The 18,032-nt window shown below is 40.6% G+C and overlaps 1 protein-coding gene across 3 annotated transcripts in view; it reads left to right on the top strand.

Annotated features, from left to right (window-relative positions):
• Positions 1-31: 31 nt before the first annotated feature.
• Positions 32-18,032, top strand: part of METAP1D (methionyl aminopeptidase type 1D, mitochondrial) — a 47,019-nt gene continuing 29,018 nt past the window's right edge. For all 3 annotated transcript variants that reach the window (XM_035536880.1, XM_035536879.1, XM_035536881.2), the window contains exon 1: positions 32-101. In XM_035536880.1, the coding sequence (XP_035392773.1) occupies positions 62-101 (40 nt within the window). In that variant the 5' untranslated portion in view covers positions 32-61. The remainder of the gene's footprint in view (positions 102-18,032) is intronic.

Below are 18,032 nucleotides of genomic sequence, written 5' to 3'. Positions count from 1 at the left end.
AGGACGGCTCCCGCCGCGCCCCGCCTGCCGCGTCCACGTGATCCTGCCCCACGCGGCCAAGATGGCGGCGCCCAGAGCTGTCAACGTGCTGCGGGGCGGAGGTGAGCGCGCCGCCGCGGGGCGGGGAGGGAAGGGGGGAGGGAAGGAGGGGGGCGGGAAACAGGCGCCGCCCGTTAAACGGGGCAGCGCGCGCCACCCAGCCGCCGCTGGCTCGCTGCCCGGCGGGGAGGTTGGTGGCTGACGCTGGCGGGAGAAGCTACCGGAGAGCCGTGTCCGCCAGCCTGAGCGCCCGGGGCGTGAAGGGCCTCGTCCCGCGGGCGGTGGGAGCCCCGCGTACGCAGCTCGGGGCCGCGCGGTGCCGGCGCTGCGCCCCCCGGCAGGGTGGCCGGGGGAGGGCCGGGCCGGGCCGGGCCGGCGGCACCGGGAGCGTGGGGCTCGGCGCCGTCCGAAGGAGCAGGGTGAGGAGCGCTCGGCCCGGTGTGCGCCGCGCCGGGAGCTGGCCCTGAGGGCTGCTGGCGGGCCGCTCTGCGGCCGCGGGAGCGTGTCACTGCACTATTCCTGTCAGAAGTTTAGTTTTCGGTTAAAAAATAAATAAAAATAATAGTAACTTGACTGAAATAAATACGTTTGCTGTACCTACCCACTGAGTCACATAACTTTTGCGTGCATGTAGAGGCTCTTCAGCTCCTGTCTTCTCTCACAGCGAGGTCTTCCTGAAAGCGCCTTTTCTACCACAGCCCAGCAGAAACGATTCAGTCCCGTGTGTTTTACTGCCTTGGTAACACTACAGAGTGATTGTACACGGTTCTGTACCTCACTGATAAATGTGTTTTCTTACTGGTGTTAACGTTATTTACCTCTCATTCCTTCCCCTCGGTGTTTCCTTGTCTCAGATTAAATAAGACTGGAGGTTCTTTGGGGCATACAGTTACGTGAGTGTTTCTTTTTGGCTTCCGTTGTAAAATCTTAAACGTGTGAATAGAAAGAAACACCTTACAATGGTCTCAATGAAAGACTTGTATGAGTCTTTTTTTTTTAAGACTGTAAATTCTTCATCTTTCAGCCAAAGCACAATATTGCAATGCTATGCAGCTGACATAAAATTTCAATCCGTTTTCTCGTTTTGTTGATAGTGATCTTCTGCTGTACTTCTATTTTTTGTTCTGTTCAAGTCTTTTCAAACTTTTGAGAATATAGCAGCCTTTTCTTCACAGTTAATTCTGAATTTTGCAGGGCACAAGAGCCACGTCAATTTTTTCATTGATAAAGGCTCATATTCATAAGGAAATTTCAGTTTGACTGGAGTCTTAGAATCTGAGCTTCAGCTGAACACTGGGAAGAGCTGCGGGATTTGGCCTTCAGAGTCTCCTATTTGTTTTATTTCTGACACTGGTCAAAACCTTTACACTTTCACATGTGCCAGTTAGAAACTGAATCACATCTGTAATATGTAGTGCCATAGAATGCCTTTTGTTGTTGTTTTGTTTTGAATCTCAAATGAATTGAAATTTATTGTACAAATTCATACTATTCTTGATTTCTTGCCTCAGCAGTTCTTCATCTGCAGACTTTGTTCTGGATATTGTTGTGGTCATGTGTGACCACTACAGCTGCTTCCAGCTGCATCCACACCTGTAAACTCTGTGTCTATCATCCAGTTAATAGACCCAAGCCATTTAAATTTGTTAAGCTTTCATCCCTCCCTCCAGACATCAGAACTTATTCAGTTCCCCTAGTGGATGCATATTTTCAGAAGTTGAAAAAGCAAAACTGTCATAGTTCAGACAAGACTGATTAAGCTAAATCCAATTTTCCCTGAATTGGACAGTTCAGTATAATTTAATTTGCAAATATTGAAAGACAGAAGTAATTTAAATTAGATTTCTGCTCACCTAAGGGAATCTATTCTACTTAAATAGAATGAAAATTACTTTTTGATAGCCCCTTATGTGATATCTCTTCATACCTCTGATGTTATATTTCTGTAAATGATGAAAAGAAAATTTTCATAATTATGGAACTGTTTCTAGCACACTTGAAAAGCAGAGATCTTGGAAGTTTGTATACTGTTTAAATACTTCCTCCACACATCAGAAGGAATTAGGCTATCATAAAAAAAATCTTTAATATGTTTGAAAAAGAAAAGTTGAATGATTGTGCTTGCAGAAAGTTAAAAAGACAGTTTGTGATTTTTTATCAGGCATATCAGACAATTTATTTGAACAGTCCCTGTCTTGCTAGTGTCAGAATTGCAATAATGTCAACCTAAGGAGAAGGTACACAACTTGGTAAGAGTGTGAGGGGCATAGGAGCGCCAATTGCATTTACCGTTTGTAAAAGAAAACTAAGACAGAATACAGGCACATCAAATGGTATGTTGACCTGTCAGAGTTTGTACTTATAAATGATAGTGATTATATGGTGTTTTATGGGTTTGTAAATGGTCTACTTGCATACTACGATAGTCTCAAGTATTACAATAATTGCATCTGTGATGTTCATTGGTAATAAAATAAAGTGGAAGACGTCAAAGAACTGCATGTCTCCAAATACAATTTCTATGATTTAAGGCATAATAATCTTTTATTGATCTATTAATTTTAGGCAAGTAAATTATTGTAGAATAGAAGCCCCTAATTGCTTGTAATGAAGTTTCAGGACTTGGAGCCATGGGAAAATAATTGATGAGAAGACATCTCTTGTAAAACAAGTCACTTACTGTGTTAAATACTGATAGAACTGATTTCTTATCTTGCTTCCCTATCTACCAATGAATGAGTGTTCCATCTATGCTGCATGTTATTGCCAGACTTTTAAGGTTAAGTTATTGTAGATTGAAGGTGTGTGATACATCTCTCAGATATGTAGTCTGTGTGCACAGGCTGTATGTTTCCTTGTGCTTTACCTAGTTTGCATACTTGCAGAACTGGAAAATTGTGCAGGCATCCTAAACAGGTGCCGATAAGCCTTCATCCCCTGCTCATGTGTAGAAACAGTAGATTTCTTCTTTGGGCTGTTTTTATGTCCAGCACCAGAGTTATTGTGAGATATTATTCTTCTTTGTATGCATAGCCATTTCAAAATGTTAGTTTTTAAAATTTTTCTGAGAATTTTATTCTTTTCACCTCCCTTAGTAACATGAAGAGGAGATACATAAATATATGCTTTTAAATCTTCCCCCCCAAAAAAACGGAGAAGGGGGCATAGCTGGAGTATGATTTTGTTGCATTGTGGCTTCAAAACCATGCAAATCCAAGTTTGCCTAGAAGTGCTGAATCTCATTAGAGGTCTTTTTTAATTAGTATCATTTTCAATATTACAATGCATTTTATTTGGGCTGTGTAGATATGTTCAGTTTGTGAGTCTTGTCAGTGATGAGTGGTTGAGTGTTGTCTATCCTTCAGAGCTACTCTAGGCAAAATTGAGTATTTCAAAGGAGTAACAACCTCTTCTCCAATAAGGTAATTTTAAGAAAATAATCAAACTATTCTGAAGCATCACAGAAATCAGAAATGTTAGCTCAGACCCTGCAGAGAGTGGACTAATAGGAAAAGATGTAGACAAGTAACTGAGGCACTATGAAGCAATTAGTTTACATCCTCTAGATAAAGCGTATATATTTAATTTCACATAGCGTTTTCCTGTGTGATCAGGTATGGCTTTGCCATTTAATATGGTAAAACAGACAGTCAACATTCAAAGTATCATTTTATGGTGAACTCTACATGCTAGCATACAGAAACATTCTATAGAGTTAACATCTGAGAGGTGGTTACATAAATAGATTAATTAAGTACCGGCTGGAAATATCCCATTTCATGGCTTTTTGATTTTAGGAACACAATCAAGGTCAAATCTGTAACTTCACTGAGTAATACATATCCAAAACCTCTTTAGTTTCCACCACCTGCAAAGGGAGAGGACTATTTTCCCTCTCTGTCAAATCAAAACATGAATGCCAGGTTTTTGAATTGTCATATGCTACTGAATCAGTCTGTTTCCATCCTTTTGATAATGAGATTTGAAATAGTAAAATTAAAAAAAAAAAAAAAGCAGCTTACCTTTTCATAAGTGTACCCATAAACTTTAGCATATACGAGATTATTCTCATATTAAGAATGAATCATAAAAAAAACTCAGCACCGCTGATATTCAAATACAAAAACACCTTTTCACCCATATCTTCATCACTGTTAAATTTAGAAATGTACAGCGCAAAAATTTACAAATATTTAGTCCTCATCTATGGTAACTTCTAATGCTTTAAAGCTATCTAATTCACTTAAAAAAATTTAACTGTACAATGTACAGATATCAGTCTTTGGGGGACTTGACTAAACATTGCCTGGTATTCCAGACTGATAATGAAATATGTCCTATAAGTCTGAAGGTTTTTTGGCAGATGAGAAAAAGTGATTGAAAACTTTTGTCAGAGAGTTTTCAAGATCAAATGATGCTTGGCTGCACTGTGCAATACATGAGCTGGGCAATTAGCTGGAAGCAAATGTTAATTCACATTTTCCATTAATTTGTAGACAGACTCATGTCTCCAGGATTTAACATTAGCATTATCAGCTGCAAATGATGCACGGTGGAAGTTCAAACCATTTGATCGTAGTACACTTTTAACATTTTCAAATGATCCTGAGGTATTTCCATCCCTGTCTTGCAAATAAGCAGGCAGACAAGGAATTATTCCCATTTCAACAGTGCAGCAATGAGTAACTCTCAGGGAGACATATACTTTCATGGTTTGAGGCATGAGAGAAAAAATATTCCCCTTTCAATAAAGTGTTTAATTGTTCTCTTCTTTCAGCTGAGAGGTAATGTGTTGTTGGCAGCACACAGAGCCTTTGTTCTGACAAGATATATCACTTCTAACTGGAGGTGGATTGGTAGGGCGCGGTTTCTCTGTTAGCTTCGTTTTCTCAGTTGGCATCAGCCAAGACGATATTCAAAAGGAGGACTGTCCTTTGCAGATGTCCAGCCGTGGCTGAGGATTAGATCACCTTGTCCACCTCTCCACAGACCGGCCACTGTGGTGGAGGCCGTGCGGCCTTGGCCAGTTCCCCAGGCCTGTTGGCCTACGGCTGCAGACATGGGTGGGAGGGGGAGGAAGGCTGCCGTCGCCATGCAGCAGCTGGCTCACCCAGCAGCAGAAACTTGGTGTTTTCTGCTACAATCAGCTGTGTTGATTTGTGCCCCCTCATAAAGCCACTTGGCCCAGTACGTGGTCATCTTCTCTGTGGAAGGGTACACATTGGCCTGGTGCCGGAGTGTCACCGCTGCAGCTATAGCTAATATCCACACGGAGACAAAATTCGTAAGTCCCTGAAGAGTGCATAGTTCCAGCAGTTTTATGAATGCTTTTTCTGCTCTGTGCACCTTGTGCCTTGGGTGGCTGGGTCCCAGACAGTATTTTGTATCAGCCAGTATTTAGTCTGTGGTAAATATATTGGACGGGTACATTTTTAGATACCAGAAGTTGTGTGGTAAGCCCAACTGTAATCCTTCTGGCAAAATTGAACTGTTTGGGAAATACGTGTTAGATGTATCCTTTTCCATTTTGCAGAGTCTCTCTTCTTAACATTCAGCCAGACATTTTCCTAGATGGAAGGGAGCTTCATTCTCTCTATTTCCAACACAGAGCTTTGAAACTTTTACAGCCTGCAACAGCTCAGTGCCCTGGTGCAGTGATTCGCTGTGAGTGCTGGCGCCCAGCTGTGTTTGTGGGCTACTGACCCTGAAGGAAAATGCCCAGATGTTCTGGGAAGACCTCTACTAAGAAATTGATGTGGCCCATTACAGGAACTTCGCTTTCAGCTGTGTTTTCCACAGTCAGTTTTACAGTACTCAGTCTTCAGAGTTAGACATTAGGATACCCATTAGTGATGAGCACTCGCTGTTTGCATGCACCACTTCCACTTTGCTTTCCTTGCATGCTATTTCCTTACCTCGCTTCAGGTTTATAAGCAAAGGCTTAAAATAATACCATGTAGTAGAATGCAAAGTCTGAAACAATGCAGAATGCATTGTTTGCAAAAGAATGCAAAGTCGTGTCTGTGGTTTGTATTTCAGAGTTGTCTTGGGACAGACAAACTTGTTCTGAACTCTTTTGCTTCATCTCTTTCTAGAGTGGTCAGTCTCTTCAGGCTGAAATCTATCCTCAGAACAGAAGTGGTGTTAGCATGTGAGCCTTAGCATTGCCCTGCAAAGACATAAATGACTGATTCAGCCTTCTCTGTATGGATACAGTGTATCAGTGATATAACAGATACTGCTTCACAAGCTCTAGGGATGCAATTTAAGAAAAAAGATCCAGGCCTCTAAAGTCTGCATCAGAAGATCACCCTGACAAGCCTTTTTGCAGGGTTAAACTACAAGTGAATATGGCTTTTTGGTTCTTGCATGTTCTTTTACGTAAAACATCAGGAACAGTGATATAGTATATGACAGGTGTCTGGTGGTCTCTGAGCTTGTTTACTGCAATATGTAGCATTTGAAGAGAAAGGATGAAGGACTGAAACATTGCTGAAGAAATTCTGGATCTCAAATTGTGAGTGATACTGTATTTTAGAGCAGATAGCTTCTCTAACTGAAGTAACAGGATGAGATGCCACGTGAGCATATAGTGTAACAGGTTTTGCCTCAGAGAGCTCCCAGCCCAGGTATCTACAGCAGACAAAAGGGACTGAAATTGTTAACAGCAGTTGATGGATGGAGAAACTGTAGTGCCAAGGGAGTAATTTGCGGAGGGTCTTGTGTAAGAGTGTCATCGGGAGAATTAAATGGAGTCTGAAGCCTGCACTAATGCCTGCTATTTCTAAGCTGCCAGGTTAACACATAGTTTAAAAGTGGATGTATATGAAGTGGCTTTCCAGATTTTGATAAAGTAATAAAGCTGAATTTCCCTAAGCAGACCAGAAGCTGGATTGAAGATGTACACAAAAATGACATCCCACGTAGCTATAAAGATCTGAAATTCTGTGTTACAGGTGGTTAACAGTTCTCCAGGGGAAACTGAACTATTCCGTTCTGATACAACACCAATTATTTCTTGTGTGGTTTTTTATGTACAACTATAATTAGAAGATAAGGTGGAGGCTACCCTCCAAAAAAAAGTCTGTTTCAGTGAATTGCCCTAACATAGTGCTATGGTATTTTCATTTCTTATTCTGAAGTTTGGGTTTCTGCTGAAGTCAAATTGAAGACAGGCTCCTTCTGGTTTTGGATTTGCAGCTAAAGCTGCAGTGGAGATCGATGTTGTGAAATCTAAGCTGTTTTTCCTTTCCATTATATTTGTACCTATGAGATATGATGCTCTGGTTTTGACAGTCATGATCCATGAGCAAATTTAAGTGAAAGCTTAGGAATTTTTAACAACATTCAGAGATAATTTTGCAGCTCCATTACAAACTGTAATTTTAAAATAGAGACTGATCATGTACACAGTCTGTACAAGGCCTTCTCTGTGCTAAAACTGCCTGTAGGATCCCTCATTACAATGATCTTCTCAATTGCCATTTAGGATTGTATATTTTTTCCTCTTTCTCATTCTTCTCTCTTTCTCCCACTCCTGAACAAGCACAGTCCCATAGCCCTTGGAAACTCACACGTGGCAAGACATTCGCTCGCTCTTCCTCTCTGTGACAGTTTGGGGTGGTGAGGTGCCACTGCTGGATGGCTTGCAGTGCTTCTGAACACCACACCCCAGTGCTGTTGATCTTGCTATATTTATTAGCATTAAATTTTAATTTGAAAATATTTTGAAGTAATGAAGTGGGAGGAGGAGTAGGATACAGTAAAAATTATTTATTTTTTAATTTTTTTTAATTTTTTATTTATTTATTTTTGCTTTGTCTTTCAAGCTGTGTGCATTTGTCACAGTGGTTCCTTTCCTAAGTATTTCTATTAAAATCAGAAATGTTTGTTAAAACATACTTGTGTGCTTAGTCTAACTTTCATATTACATAGGTGAGAAAGGAAGAGAAAATAAATAGGGAGTGGTCTGTGCTTTGTGTGTTCTCTGACTTAGAGTTAATGCATCCGGTAGAAGGGGGCTGTATAGCTACAGCAGTGTTTTAATTTCATTTTGTAGTTTTTACTTACACATTTCTGTAGTCTCCGTGACCACTTCTGCTACCTGATGGCACCTATATTTCATCAAGCAGTCGACCTGGATTTAGTCCCAGATGAGCTGTTGTAGCTGATGAACATGATCCTCTCTGCTTGGGAATCGAAGACCTGTAGTACCAGGATTCCCAAGGGAATTGAAGGAAAGCTGTGTTCAAGCATTGACTCCTCTTATTATTTTCTTTGTTGTTTTTACGTAGTATCACCTTATGCTGATGGATAATGTACTTCACCACTGGTGAAATCTGGTTTTACTTTGTTGATGATTAGGAGAAAAGATTCTTTTTTTAAAATAGAATGAAAACAGGAGCAGCTAAAAGTACAGGCAACAAAAGAAATTATTTTTGCTTCTCTTGATTACTGCTTACAAATAAAGCGACAAGTTATTAAACAAAATAACAAAAAATGTTGCAGCATTAGTGTTACTCTGATGTGTTGGTTTTTTTTACTACATTGTCATTTTCGTGTTTTCAGAGTTTAGTGAATACAATGCATATTGATTTTTTTTTTCTTACATGTGTCTCCTTTAATCTGTTTCATTCTGTGAGAGAAGCTGCATTACACAAACATTGCATATAATTTTAGCAGCAGAATGTTATCATGGTGGATTTCTGTATTTAGAAATTTTTTGTTTGTTTGTTTGTTTTTGAGTGCAGAGAGAGAGTTACTGGTCAATCTAATTAAATTTAATTAAATTTCCGGTGTGTTTTATTTTTAGTTTGCTCTTCTATATACGCCTTTATGTTCATGAGAAGTTGTACTTTTGTCATTAAAAAAAAAAAATCTTAAAATTCTCCTAAATGTGGGGAACTCGTAATTTCTGCTCAATGGTCAAGAGTTGTTTCCTCATTGTTTTGAATTGTGTGACCTTGTGTGTTTTTTTTTGTTTTTGTTTTGTTTTGTTTTGTAAAATTTAGAAAGTTAAGATATGAGAAGAGTGATTAACAGCTGCTGTGTTGTTCCTATTCTAGCTTTTATGACCAGGTTGATTGGACATGCAGGCAGAACATGTTAGTTACTATTCTATCTACATACACTTCTGCCATTGTTCATTTGTCTTTTACTACTCACATTTACCTACCTAACTTTATATATACACCATTACTTGTAGAAAGACTTTTTTTTTTCCTGATATCCTAAGAAAAAATGTGGAAAAATTGGCCTTCAACAATTTCTTGTTTTTCTGTTGTTGTAGCAGTTTGTCTGAAATTTATTTTTCTGAGCATGAGCTGTTTTCTGTGGGAGGAACTACACTGACTGGAGAACATGTAAAGCTCTGGCATCATAAATGTGAAAAATGAACAGATAAGGATTCTCAGATTTATTCATTTAAATCTAGTGACTAACAAGCATCTGAAATAAAGATGCCTTTACTAAAAATTCAGTGATTCTGTTCCTGTGGTAAGGGAATAGAAAGTCTGCTGTAGCACATTACATGTATTGTATTACAGTTTACATCTCCCAGGCTTCTTTTCTGTTCCAGGTTTGACATTCTTGGTGTTTCTGAGGTTTAAAAAAAGCATGAAAAAAAATCATATCGGATATTTTTATGCATCAAAAAGAAGAAGTATAATCATGTGGTAAAACCCCATTAAGAATTTTTTTCCAGTCACCAGCAAGGGAGAGAGTTACTGCCCTTACCAGACAAAGTTCATTCAAAGTTTTGAATCATTAGATTGCCTGAGGCAGGAAGCTGAAGTTGTTTTCTTGTATTGTGGCTGTACCTGGAGGCCACAAACTTAAGTTTTCTGTTGGTCTGTATTGTACGAGTCTCCTGCCACAGAAAATGTGTGGCAGTTTGAGAAGTAAGGGAGACACCGAGGCTTTTGCTGAAGTAGAAGCTTTGCCAGCGTGCTGTTTGGTGGTGAATCAGCTTCAGAGTCTGCATCATGAGTATCACATCGGTGTCTGGACTTCATATGTCCCTGAGTTGATGGTTCTGGTGGGAGAAAACATCCCTGAGGAGCTTGCCAAAATCAGGAATGGTAGGCTCCTCTGCTGTCATCCTCTTGTTAGTGAGGCAAGTCCTCCTGCAGCTGTATGGCTGAAGAAGAGTTACGGTCTCAACACAAGACTGTGTTGAAGTTATTTGTAGGACTAGAAGCCAGGAGCTAGGAACTTCGAGGCTGGTGGTGCATGGCCTTGGATAAGCCAGTGAACTTCCTGTCTCTTTCTCCACCCACAGTACAGATATTTATCTACTTTGCAGGTGCGTTGGTTGAGATTAATGAGTTGTTTGTAAAGCACTTCGAAGATGAAAAGCTCTATAAAAATGCTAAGTATTATGTATGAGCTCTTGAGTGCATAATGGCTGTTTGCCTGCCAGTATTTAAAGCAATTTGTAACGCACTAAGTATGAAAGGCACTGTATGAAGTCAAGCTCTAGTTTCCAATTAAGAAAAGTTACTCATACTTTGTGTTCAGCAGTTCAAGTCACACCATTGGTCTTCTGTGTTCTGTAGTGATACAAAGATTATAGAAGATTTATTAAAAGGAACCATGTCAGAACTTCTGAAATCAGGTCATTATATGGTAAGGGTTTCTTCTCATTCAGTCATATCTTGCGGTGTCTGTATGTCTTGGGTTTTGTTTGTCAAACATGTAGATCTTCCTTCTTCTCTTTTGCCAAATGCTCCTTTTGTCCCTTCTTACACTTCTGTCTGAACAGCTGTAACTTTTCTCTCCCTGTGTAGAGAACTAGAACACATTGATAATAAACTTTTTTTTTTTTTTTTTACTTAAATAAAGTCTTTTCAGTCTTTGGATATGGGCATAGGAAAAGGAAATATGGAAAGGGTATGAGAGAAAACATCTAAGGTAGTGTTTACAAATTGAACTGTTCGTTGGCAAAGGGCTTTATCCGTATGATAACATATGATACTACAGAGATTCCTGGACAGAGGAAGTTTGAAAATAGTTTTTGAGTTCCTTTAACATAGTGCATATTAAAAACATATTATTTGAATGGAAAACAATCTGGGAATGTTTTATGACATAGAAACAAAGTATGGAAAGTTCATTTGTTTGTTTTGTTAAATGACTGATTCCCTGGGGAGTTTTCCTTTCAGAGCTGTTGTCCTTTCCAAATCAGTAGATGTCTTTCCCTATATGTCCTAATTTCTAAACAAAGAGGAAAATGTTGGAAAACAAGTGTTCGATAAACTGCTATGCTGCATGGAAGTCTTAGAAAATGGTAATAAAGGACTCTTCAGTGCTCCTCAGAAGTCTTTTGGCAGACTTACGCTATAGAGTGCAGCCTGAGAAAACTTTCATGATGGGTTTTGAAGGTCGTATTGTAGTCTCTCTAGTTTAGAAGATAAATAACCAGCCACTCTAACCAGCTGTGTAAAGTCTCCAACTTTCACATCTTAAGGATGTTTACTTTCATGTATTTATACTTAAAATACATGTTTAAAGCGACGTTTCAATTTCAGATCAAGCTTATTTTGAACCATAAAGGACTACTGCAGTAATGAACATGATCTATATTTATACATTAACACCTAGGGCATATCAGATGCTCTCAGATTATCTGATTCATGTTGAGATGTACATGAACTTAAATTTAGGTCCTGCATTATGTATTTTTTAGAATTATGAAAGTCAACACACATGGTATAACACTTCAAGAAAATGACAAAGAAATTATTTTTCTCACATAAATCCAGCTGTTCGGTCCCAGATCTTCTGACTGGAGTTGGGGAAAAAAAACTACAGTGAGCTCCTGACCTCATTCCACAAGTCATAAAAATGAGGTACTTTATTTAATACATGATGCAGTCACTCCAGGTCTGCTTGTATGTTGCTTGAGTTCATAGCTCTTGAATGTGCTTGTAAGCTCATCTAGACTTGTTGAGTTGATCTTCTACTCTAATAACCAAGTGGACAGTTGTCTTGCAAAGCCATCCTAGTTTGACACCAAGATGAGATGTTGCCTGCATTGATTTGTGCAGGTCTGAGAATTGAATTATGCTCTTGCATTATGGGTGAAATGGTGGGTGGTGACAAGGCTTAATTTCATTGTCCTGTGCTTTCTGAATTAACACCTGTGAGGTGACTAGGCAGGTCTCATTTCTGAGAGTTGTTTCTGGTTGTTGTGTACTGATTATTATTGACGTACTTCTTATGGCTCAAGACAGAGACCTAAAAGAAATATATCAAGTAGTGGGACTTGTCTAGGTTTATTATTTAAAGATTTGTTAATGCTCTAGCAGACCCTACTAATTCAATAGAAGCTCAAGTCATGAGAAGATTTCTCTTCTGGGAAATCTTAAATCAGTTCCTCAAAAAGATCAAGTTGTACCAGCCAGAATTATTTTGCTGGTATGTTTCTGTACCAGCTGTTTTCTGGGTGGTGTAGTTACATTATCTAAGAGTTTAGCGTTGCAGAGAACTCTCCTTAACTACTACGTGTTTTCTGGCAAAAATTTAATTGCAGAGCAACCCAAAATTGTAGAAGTGCAGAAGGAGTATATGGCAGCTGTTTCTAAAACCTGCTTGATAAAGACAATCTTGCATTTGTTTATTTCGGTCTGTTTTATCCGAATAACTCTTTTTGTGAGACCTGTCGCACACAATAAGTCTTGGTTCTTCAGTGAAATATATAAAGGCATATCTCAGCTTTCCTGAAGAGACTATCCAAGTCAATAAAGGTGGAATTCAATCAACCTAACTTTCTGCATCTAAGTTGGTGATACTGACTCCTGCTGTAATCACCTGAGGGAAGCAGGCTAAAGTAAATTTTGATAGCCTTTCATGTTAACCTCACTAAGTAATTGAAATCATTTTTCTTTCTCCAGTTATGTGAATCAGGTATAGAATAAGGTAACTGCTTGACAAATTTGGGTGGCTTTTGCTGCAGCAGTATCCTCAGCTATGGGACCATGTTCCTTGTTGGAGGTTGCAAACAGGTTGTTTGGAAGTTGTGACTGGAAGTTCAGCCAGCTGAAAGTAATCTGCTGGTGTGGCTGAGGTAAAGGCACACATTCTCTCCTGTCACCTCTGGCGCAACAGGTGATGATGATGGGCTACTGATACACTGCACTGTGAGCAGCCACAGCTGGGGCATGGGCATGCTGCTTCTGCTGACTGTACCATTGCAGTGGTAGCAAACAAGTCAGAGTCAACTTCACTGTAGCTGTTTTGTTCACTGAGTAGGATTCAGGACCCCTGATGTTAATAAAGTTGTGGTCAGAATCGTAAAATCAAAATTCATGATCATGTTACTTTGCAATAGGCCATGCAGGTAATTTGAAATGGAATTCACGTTGTCCATGATTTAAGTGTACAGCAGGGGTTCTAGCACATAATTTACTGAATTTGCTGATTTGGGGATGATTTTAGAGTCAAAATGAATTGATACCTTCTCCTGTACATATCTCAAGTGTGATTCCGTCAATACACATTACTTCTGTTATCATATCCTTTGTATATTTTAGCACCCAACTTCCTCACCCAAAAAAAAGGTGTTGGGCCAAAGTCTGTCAAGACCAAGACGAAAGACAGGTTGAACATGGAAGGTGTCTGGTTCTGTGACTGGACTGCTGCAGAAAGCTGCAGGAACACCAGTGCTCATTCTCCAGATGAAGCTTTTGTACTCTCTCTGTCCAGCTCTGTTTTATAATTGTCAGAATAATTTATAGTGCATCATGAAAAACATCTGGATGAAGCAATAACATGCAAATTGTTATTGTCTAAAGAAGAGCTTTACTAGCCTGCATTTTAAATTGGAAAGATGGTGGTTTCAGCTGCAATGGCACTATTGAAATTAAGATATCAAAATTTCCACACGCAGATCTGCGGTTCTAGTACTCTCAAGATGGGTGTGCACTGTCATTAGATTTACCAGGGGCTGCCAGGATCACTGGTCTTCCTTGATAGCACCAGTATGTACTATTTGCCACATGCATGGCTCTACTGGTAGGCTGGTTTTTATTTATTTCTTCAGTCTTTCCCATGAGCATCATGCAATGCAGTATGTGCCCATATCTCATGTGTGAGAGACAGCTCACAAGGAGATGGCTATACAGCCTTCTCTTTCAGTCATGTTAAGGTTATATATGCCTCTGCCTTTTTACTTAAAGGTAAAAATGCCTTTTTTGTGTCAATTTGAATGGGAAGTCTTTTGCAAAATTGTTCTTTTCATGCAATTAGTATCTTCACAAATTGTGTCTGTTCTGTCAGATCTGCTTCCAGAGCTCCTTCTATCTAAACAAAGTTCTGAATAAATGAATACGAAAGTGAACTGGGTTCTAGTTGAAACTTTTCCTCAACTGCAAGCAGACAAGTCCAGTCAGAGCAACTGGGAGATCCGGCTGTGGGCTCAAGTTGCTGCCCCCGTTGGTCTGTATCTTCAGTGGGCAATACTGTTTTAAAGCTGTATATTTAAACCACAAACCTGTAGCAACAAGAACAAGAGAGCTAGAGTGGATGTTTGACAAATCATGCAAGAAAATCTAAGTGTTCTGAGTTGAATATGTGAATTAGTAATTGGCTAAGTGGGATGTCCCCATGGAGAATTTCATGGATTGCTGCCCAGCTTTGCAGACAAGGTAGCTAAGCATGCTCTGAAGAAATGCCTGTCATATTTAGCTGGCAAGTTAGATTATCTTCATCTTAGGGAAAGCAAAACATTTACTGCTGCTTATAGATTCACTATCTGTGCAGAAAAAAAAGACGTGCAAATCCTTTTCATTTTAGGAAAAGGATTTGGAGGCCTACTCTCTTGAGAAACCCATTGCTTACTTGATCTGTTTTAGAAATTCGGATGGTGGAATAGCCCAATAAAATGTACACAGTGAGTGAATAGACTGATGAAGATAGTTTAGAACTTAATTATTTGATTGCTTATTTATTTATTTAAAGTCTGGTTGTGTGGGAAGTGGTAGTCGTGGGCATTTCTGTATCCATCTTTAGAGCACCTGATAGAACAGAGTGGTTTTGTTTGGGTAACTTACACCTGTAACATGTGCAGCAGGAGAAGTGACAGGGAGCAAAGTCAGGGTTTTGGGGGTGAGAAAGCATTTCCTAAAGTGCAACTGGACTGCGTGTTCCAGTCTTGAGGGAATAACCAGGTGCTGTATTTTGTGTTATATTGTCTTTGTTCCAGCAAGACAAGTGCTGCTTGTAGTTCCTCCGTGAAATCTCTTGTAATAGTAGCTTTGGTGTTGATGACAGGATATGGAGTAGTGAGGAAACCCAGAGGTCCTTCCTTACCACCCAGTTTTGGGATCTGAATGTGTAGTTTGCTCATTGGAGAGTGACGGGGCAGATGGGCAGGGCTGGAGCCCATCCTGAAGACATGCATCGTAAATTCACAGATGTTGCATGTCATCTGGCTCAACTCCTGATGTGCATTACATGAGATGGGCACAGGGGAAACAAGTGTGTCAGATCCTGACCTGCATGTAGGTTGTCACTCCAGTGAAATATGCTGAATTCCTTCATGTTCCTGATACCTAGGGAAGGTCATGGACAAAACTGAACCTGCAGTCATTGTTGTGGTGATTATTGTTTAATTTACTGTAAATCAGCCACCAAGTTGGTGCCCACAGATGCCTTAGCTCTTACCCAGTTAAGGTGCCTGCTGTACCCAGATGTTTATTAGATACTGGTGAAACATTTGTCCAGGGACACAAGCATTGCAAATATAGTCCGGTGAGATCCAAATAGTTGTAAACTTCATATTGTGCCATATGTCCATTAGTTTACTTTAAAAGCTGAAGCTCAGGTCCTACTCCTGTTCATCTATGTCCATGAACTAGAAGAGGAAAGGTGGTGAAGTCGTGAAGTGAGGAGAGTGGTGGCTGCAAAGCCCCAGGGGTCTTCAGCAGGGTAGGCAAGGGGGCACACCGCCTGTGTGCTCAGGGCGCTGCAGCCCTCTCCCCCAGCCCCATGCTGTGTGAAAACACAGGGGAAGTTTTTCCAGATGCTTCCTTGAACCATTTCCCTCCTGCTCCTGCAGAAAAAAGCTGGCACATCCCAGCATTTGTGCAAAGAGCAAGGGGGGCACCGTGCTGGAAAGGATGGCTGGTGCCTTCAGGAGGGAGATTCCTGGATGTGGCGGTGCTGTGGGGAAGGGCTGGTGTTGTGTCTGGAGCCAGAAAATGCGCTTCAAAACCACTGCATGGAAAATGCAAAACACCTTATTACCCTTTCTCTACCACAGAATAAAGCCCCTTTTTGTGTCTGACATTCATGAAGGCTTATTAAAGCTCAGCGTCTGTGGGGGAGGCAGTTGCCATCCTGACTCAGGACGGACACCTCCCCCAGGCTGCTGAGAGCACGGTGTCAGCACATCCAAATTTCTGTCCTTTTTGAGGTTTGTCTGTATCTGTTGGAGGACCTACCAAGGCAGCACAGGATGCAACCCAAATCTTCTCCCCAGCTCAGGCTGCTTTTTTCGTTCTTCCATGGGGCTCGCTCGCTCAGCCCGCCCAGCTTTGCCGCTTGCCCAGCCTTGCAGCTGGCCTCTTTGCGCAGAAGCGCTGAGGCGCGGGGCCCAGTGAGGGGCCACTGGCAGCCCTGGCTAGCTGGGGTGGCCCACGGGTCATCCTGTGGGGCCTGCCCCTCGGGGTGAGCCTAGGCCAGCACTGCCAGCCCCGCCACACATGTTGTCTCTGGCCTCTTGCACTTGTGTGCTTTCCCTTTAGCATGCGTGAGCACGGCTTGCCTTCCTGCAGAAGTGCTACGTTATTTATAAATAGCCACTCTACATGCAAGGTGCCATATATGATAAAAAAGGCCTTTGGTGATGGTTATGTGGCTTGAGAACAGAGCCTGTGCTTTGGATGTGCTCTATAAACAACTGGCAACAAGTGGCCTGATCCTGTCTCCACTGCCTTCAGCAGGAGTTCCCTGACAAGTGCGTTAGGCAGGAGGCGCCTCGCTGCCAGCGCCACATCAGCAGGCAGGCCGCCTGGGCATGCAGCACGGCCACCTGTCCCTGTGCCAAGAGCGAATTTTGCCGATCCAGATCGGCTCAGTTTGTCAACACGTGGCTCCTACTGAGCTCCATGAGACGAGAATCATTCTTGGCACGGGGAGGTGTGGAGCTGGCCTGGCTGCGCCCACCAGGGCCTGGCACCTGCCCCAGCAGGAGCCCAGCACCCAGCCCAGCTCCCTCAGCCCCGCCGCTGCAACTCGTGGCGGTGGGCTGGTAGGAAGGGTCGGGGGCAGAGAGAGAGATTACCTGTTTTTTTTTTTTTTTTTTTTGTGGCTGTCTGGATGATGAATGTGAATAGGAAAATACTGTTGACCCATTTAAATCACGTTATACGACATCCATTGCTCATCTGCATAATGAAATACACACTGAACATTACAACCTAAGTATAAGAGCCAGTGAACTACAAAAATAATATTTTACTCATTTAGATTATGAAGTAAAATATAGGACATTAGTACTAATCATAGTATTAAATTTTAAGCCATGCAAATTGTAATTGTCAGTGAAAAAGAATTATAAGTAGAAAAGGCTATTAGCATTTCAGCTTTAACAGTTAATTTGAGTATTTTTTTTTTTCTGCTGTGCAGCTCAGGAAAGTCCGTATGCAAAACATTTAATAATAAGTTCAGCAATGTTTGTTTGATATCATTATTTAATTTTGATCATTAAAGAGGTGCTAGAAATATTAATTTGTGGTATTAAAATACTGCATTTGTGACATTTTATATTAAAAAGGATAAATTGTAATCTTTACTTTAATAAAATCAAATCTAAAAGGCAAATTGTTAATAATGGAGAGATGAAATAATTTTAAGCATTTATTTAAGTATCAAAGCAAAAACTGAAGCCTTTAAAATATGAATTTCATCAAATATAAACATCATTTTCAGCATTTTAACCTAAATACAAATTTTAAAATACTGAATTTAGGCTGTCAGGTTTCTATGGTTAC

This window comes from Cygnus atratus, chromosome 6 (genome assembly GCF_013377495.2).
Source record: "Cygnus atratus isolate AKBS03 ecotype Queensland, Australia chromosome 6, CAtr_DNAZoo_HiC_assembly, whole genome shotgun sequence".
Lineage (NCBI taxonomy): Eukaryota > Metazoa > Chordata > Aves > Anseriformes > Anatidae > Cygnus > Cygnus atratus.
The sequence above is the reverse complement of the archived record's forward strand: the minus strand, read 5'-3'. Positions and strand labels throughout refer to the sequence as shown.